Source organism: Arachis ipaensis, chromosome B05, assembly GCF_000816755.2.
Source record: "Arachis ipaensis cultivar K30076 chromosome B05, Araip1.1, whole genome shotgun sequence".
In the NCBI taxonomy this organism is placed as follows: Eukaryota; Viridiplantae; Streptophyta; class Magnoliopsida; order Fabales; family Fabaceae; genus Arachis; species Arachis ipaensis.
In genome coordinates, this window is record NC_029789.2 from 138,942,324 (window position 1) to 138,948,196 (window position 5,873).

Consider the following 5,873-nt stretch of genomic DNA (forward strand, 5'->3'; position numbering starts at 1 on the left):
TATGCACTTTCTTGCATTGTAAGTAAGTAATTTGGAATGGAATTGCATGGTTTCTTTGAATCAATCAACCACCATTTAATTGATACTAAATCATGAGGTTTAAGCTAAATTTAATTGATATTTAAATGATTTATAAACCTTGTGAATTTGGTGATATTTTGATTGGTTGTTTTGATTATTTATAGGTGAAGAAAAGAAGAAAACAAGAAAGCGTGGCCTAAGAAGCGTGGCCAAAGGAAACAAAGAAGTGTGGCACAATGAAGGAGGAAAGCCACAAAGCTTTCTCCAAGAGCTCAGTACTCTCTAAGGAAGCACAACAATGAACCAAGGAAGCAAGACTTGGATGCTACGCTCCCCTTGAGAGCGGAGCACAATTTTGAACCAAGAGAGAAAGGGGAGAAGAATGATGCTCCGCTCTTGCCAAGAGCATTATCGGGCTCCATCCAAAACAATTGCAAGGGAAAATGTTTGCCAATGCTTGCCACAAGGTTCGAACTCATGAGCAAGGAGGAGTGGGGGAGCGCTACTCACAAAAGAAAATGAGCCACACTTGGCCAAATTGCATTCACAAGGATTCGAACCAAGGGTAGTCATGAAGAGTGGAGAGAAGGCGCTACAAGAAACCAAGGAAATTTGCACCAAAAAGCTCCCACCATGTTTCGAACTTGGGACTTTACCCAAGCAAAAGGAGTGCTACGCTCTTGCCAAGAGTAGAGCGCTACTCTCCTCATGCCTTGTACAATTGTGACACGGGCAGGGAGGCATGAAGCGCAACATTAACACAGCCCAGGGAACTTGGTGCGCGCACAAGACACACCACAAGCAGCAATGCTCCGCTTTCCACAAGAGCTGAGCGCTATCCTGATTGCTACCCAACCTTGGCACGCAACAAGGGGCCAAAGACAAGCCTTGATGCTCCGCTCCCCTCAAGAGCAGAGCACTCCACTGGGAGCAACACTCTTGGGCTAAAATTGGACAAAAATTTAATTTAAATTCAATTCTTCACCAAATTAAAAAGCCCACTCCAAATTTTAAAATCCAAAAATAGAAAGTGTATAAATAGAAGCTAGTTTGATTTAGAGAGGACACACCTTTTGCTTCTTTGAGAATTTTCATTTTTGTAATTTTTAGAGTTTTTACTTTGAATTTGGATCTTGGAGAATTTGGAAGGAGAATTGATCTCTCTTCTTCCTTGTTCTTGCTTGAGCACTCTTTACTTCTTATCTTGGATCTTGGGTGGAGAATTGAAGAAATTCTGTTTCAATCTCACCTTGAGATCTCTTTGTTTATCTTTCTGCATAATTCTAGAAACTGGGGTTTGTTTGCAAATTCTGTTTACTGCTTTCATTCTTCTATTTCTTCTGCAATTTACTTTTCCATTTTCTTTTACAATTGTTCTTGTAGGATCAAGGAAGGACTTGAGATCTAGACTTGTTTTCTAGTCTCCTCCACCCCTGAGATCTTCAACTTTCTTTTAGTTATTGCAATTGAATTACATTTTACTTTCTGTTTAGATTTTCAAGTAATTGTTCTTCTCTTAGATCTACTGCATTTAAATTCTTCTTCTATTTTTCTGCTAATTATCTTTTACTTTTGCTTGTTTAAATTCTGCAACCCCAGTTCCCGATTCCTTTTATAATTCAAGCAATTTATATTCCTTGCACTTTAAGATTCAGTCATTTACATTTCTTGCAATCTAAGCTTCTGCAATTTAATTTACTTGTTCTTTAAGATTCAGCACTTTTACTTTCTGTTCTCTTTAATTTACTGCAATTCTTCCCTCTCCCTTTACATTTCATGCAATTTAGCTTCTGTCAATTACAAACCACTCAAACCAACACTTGATTCACTTGACTAAATCAACCACTAAACTAAAATTGCTCAATCCTTCAATCCCTATGGGATCGACCTCACTCATGTGAGTTATTATTACTCGGTGCGACCCGGTACACTTGCCGGGTAGTTTTGGGTGTTGGAATTCGTTTTCCAAAATATCCATCAAGTTTTTGGCGCCGTTGCCGAGGATTGATTAGATTGACAATAATTAAGTGAAGTGGAGATCTAGATCAAGCACTTTTTCTTTTCTGTTTCTTTAATTTTTAACTAACACACTAACTGTTTGAATTTTTGTTTAAGCTAACTAAAATTTCACTCTAGCAATGGATTGAGGTGTTATTGTCTTTCTGGTTTTGTGTGATTTTTATGTTTGGTTTATATGTCAGGGACAAGGGGAGTTATACCCACCTTTTGTGAACAAGACGAAAGAACCCTCAGGAGATTAAGAAGAGCTGAAAGAGGGAAAAACATTGTTGGAGAAGAGGATTCAGAAGAAGAGTTCCAAGATATGGAGGAACACTCAACAAACCCAACAAATCCACCAGGAGGAGCAGCCAATAACAACAACAATCCACCATAGAGAAGAGTTTTGGCTTCCTACACATTTGCAAATCCTAGACATTGTGTGAGTAGCATTCTTACCCCAAATGTTAATGCAAATAACTTTGAACTGAAGCCACAACTTATCACCTTGGTTCAAAATAATTGCTCCTATGAAGGAGGACCACTTGAAGATCCGAACCAACATTTGTCTACTTTCTTGAGAATTTGTGACACTGTCAAAACCAATGGTGTGCATCCTGACAGCTACAAGCTACTGTTATTTCCATTTTCTCTCAGAGACAAAGCTACTCAATGGTTGGAATCTTTTCCAAGAGATAGCATCAACAATTGGGACGATCTAGTGAGCAAGTTCCTTGCCAAATTTTACCCACCTCAAAGGATCATCAGGTTGAAGACTGAAGTACAAACATTCACACAAATGGACACTGAACCCATATATGAGGCATGGGAGAGATACAAGGCTCTAATCAGGAAGTGTCCTCCTGAAATGTTCAATGAATGTGACAGATTGCAGAATTTTTATGAAGGTTTGACATTGAAATCTCAGGAGGCTCTTGATCACTCAGTAGGAGGTTCTCTACAATTGATGAAGACTGCAGAGGAAGCTCAAAATCTCATTGATATGGTGGCTAACAACCAGTATTTCTTTGCTCACCAAAGGCAACGCCAACCATCACAAAGGAAAGGAGTAATGGAGTTAGAAGGAGTAGATTCAATCCTAGCTCAAAACAAAATGATGCAGCAGCAAATTCAACAACAATTTGAGCAAATGACAAAAAGGATTGATAGCCTCCAAGTTTCAACAGTCAACACAAGCCAACCATCAACCACATGGGGGCAAGGTGAAGAAGCCTGTGAAGACCAACAACAGGAACAAGTCCAGTATATACACAACCAAAATTCTGGGCCAAATGAGGTTTATGGTGACACTTACAACCCCTCCTGGAAGAACCACCCCAACCTCAGATGGAGAGACAATCATAATCAAACTCAACAGCCATGGCAAAGGACTTCAAATCAAAATAGTTGGAAAAACACAAACCACAACAACCAGCAGAATAATAACCAAAACACATACAGAAAACCACAAAACACTTACCCCAACTCTAACCATCATCCATCCAATAACCAAGCCACCAATCAAAACACTTACCATCAACCCTTAACACCCCACAACCAACCAATCTCACAAGACTCTCAGAGGATCACCAACTTAGAGATCTTAATGGAGAAAATGATGAAGCACCAAGAGATGATAACAAAGAACCAGGAAGCTTCCATGAAGAATATGGAAAGACAGATTGGACAGCTTTCCAAGCAAATTGCTATTGGGAAGCCTTTAAGCTCACTCCCAAGTGACACCATTCCTAATCCAAAAGAGGAATGCAAAGCTATACAGCTAAGGAGCGGAAAGACCTTGGTGAAAAATGAAGAAGCAACCAAGAAGCCAAAGGAAAATGACAAGAAACAGGGTGAAAAAGAGGAAGCCAATGATAAAGATGTAACAGCAAGCAAGCAAACTTCAAAGCAGGCCCAAGAAAAGGGAGACCAGCCACAAATTTCAAGAAAAGGGAAGGAAGCAATGAACGAGCCAACTAAGGACCACAGGCAGGGAGTGAACTTCACACCTCTATTGCCATATCCCCAAAGGTTCACCAAGGAGACTAAGGACCAACACTTCCCTAAATTTCTCAAAATCTTCAAGAAATTGGAGATCAACATTCCCCTGGCTGAAGCATTAGAGCAAATGCCCCTATACGCCAAGTTTCTGAAGGAGCTTATTAACAAGAAGAGAAGTTGGCAAGAGAATGAGACTATACTGCTCACTGAAGAATGCAGAGCATTAATCCAGAAAGGACTCCCCCCTAAACTTGAAGATCCTGGAAGTTTCTTTCTACCTTGTGCCATTGGTAGTATGACCATCAACAAGGCAATGTGTGACTTAGGGGCTAGTATCAATCTGATGCCTTCCTCTCTAGTGAAAAAGCTATGCATAGAAGAAGTGAAACCAGTACAGATGTCTTTAGAATTGGTGGACAAGTCAGTGATATGTCTCAGGGGTGTGATTGAGAACCTTCTAGTAAAGGTAGACAAATTCATATTCCCTGCAGATTTTGTGGTCTTAGATTCAGATGAGGATGAAGGTGATTTCATTATACTGGAGAGACCATTCTTGGCCACTGCTAGGGCCATTATAGACGTAGAGCAAGGAGAGTTGACCCTCAGAATGCATGATGAAAGCGTCACCCTGAATGTATTTCCAGAAACACAGCTCATTGATGAAATAAAGGAGTGCATGGAAACTGACAAGGAAGACTCACAGTGGAAGGAAGGAATCAACAAGACGATCAGTAGTTACCTTTCAAAGCAAGAAATAGATAACACAGCAGGACAAAAAGAGAAAGAGATTGTGTAGAGTGATGAAGAAATTCAAGAAGACATTGAAGTGTTAGCCACTAAGAAGAAAAGTCCCAAAGTGAAGCCCACTTGCAAGGAGAAAGGATCAACAAAAAGAGGGAAGAAAAACAAGAACAAAACTAAAAAGGGTTGGAAGAACAAAAAGATTCTAACAAAGGGGTTCTCTAAGGGTGATGAAGTACAATTGATCTATCAACAACTGGGGGCAAGCCAACAAGCTGATGACTACTATACTGTCAGTACAATACTCTCACTAGAGCATGCTGAAATTGAACATCAAGGAACAAAGAAGAAGCTCACAGTCAGGGGGGATAAGTTGAGACACTACCGTCATCAACCACCATAAAAAAATGGTCCAATGTCAAGCTAATGACAATAAAGAAGCGCTTGTTGGGAGGCAACCCAACCTGAGGTAGTTTTCTTTTCATAGCTATTTTAATAAAAATGTCAATTAGTTTTATCTGTACTGCAAGAAGTTAAGTTTGGTGTTACACACCAAAACAATCTAAGGGAGAATGAAGGATTTTAAGTTTGGTGTTCCACCAAAAACTTCATCATAAAACACATTCTCACCTTCTGCATAATGCTGGCCTCAAGCAATCAGATAAACTAGTTAACCAATCTGCTATTTCACAGATTTCAGTTCTATCACCTGTAGCAAAGAAAAAGAGTTCTACATATGTTTAATTTGATGCATGAGAACCATTGGCAAGGTACTAAGTTTGGTGTCCCCACACCAAAGTGAGTTCAAAAGCCCATAAATAATTCATGCATGCTAACCATTTTTCAAGTGCTTGGGGAACAAGCAACTTCAATATCACTGCAAAGCATCATACAAGTTTTTGGAAAGATTAAGCATCATCAATCAAAGAGATGAAAGAGGAATGTGAAGACTAGCAATGATGATGATGAGGAGTAAAGCAAGTAAACTCCAAAAGATTGTATTATTAAGTGATTGTTTTGCATCAGACACTGCCATGATTGAAAGTGATATTATATCCCTATCTGTCTTTTTGTCTAGTATAGTCTCTCTGTAGTTCAATAATTAAGATGCT

At 39.4% G+C, this 5,873-nt stretch overlaps 1 protein-coding gene across 1 annotated transcript; it reads left to right on the forward strand.

Moving 5' to 3' along the window:
* Positions 4,316-4,816, forward strand: LOC107641297. Its single transcript, XM_016344793.1, has one exon. It carries the CDS (start codon positions 4,316-4,318, stop codon positions 4,814-4,816), a length of 501 nt encoding a protein of 166 aa, XP_016200279.1.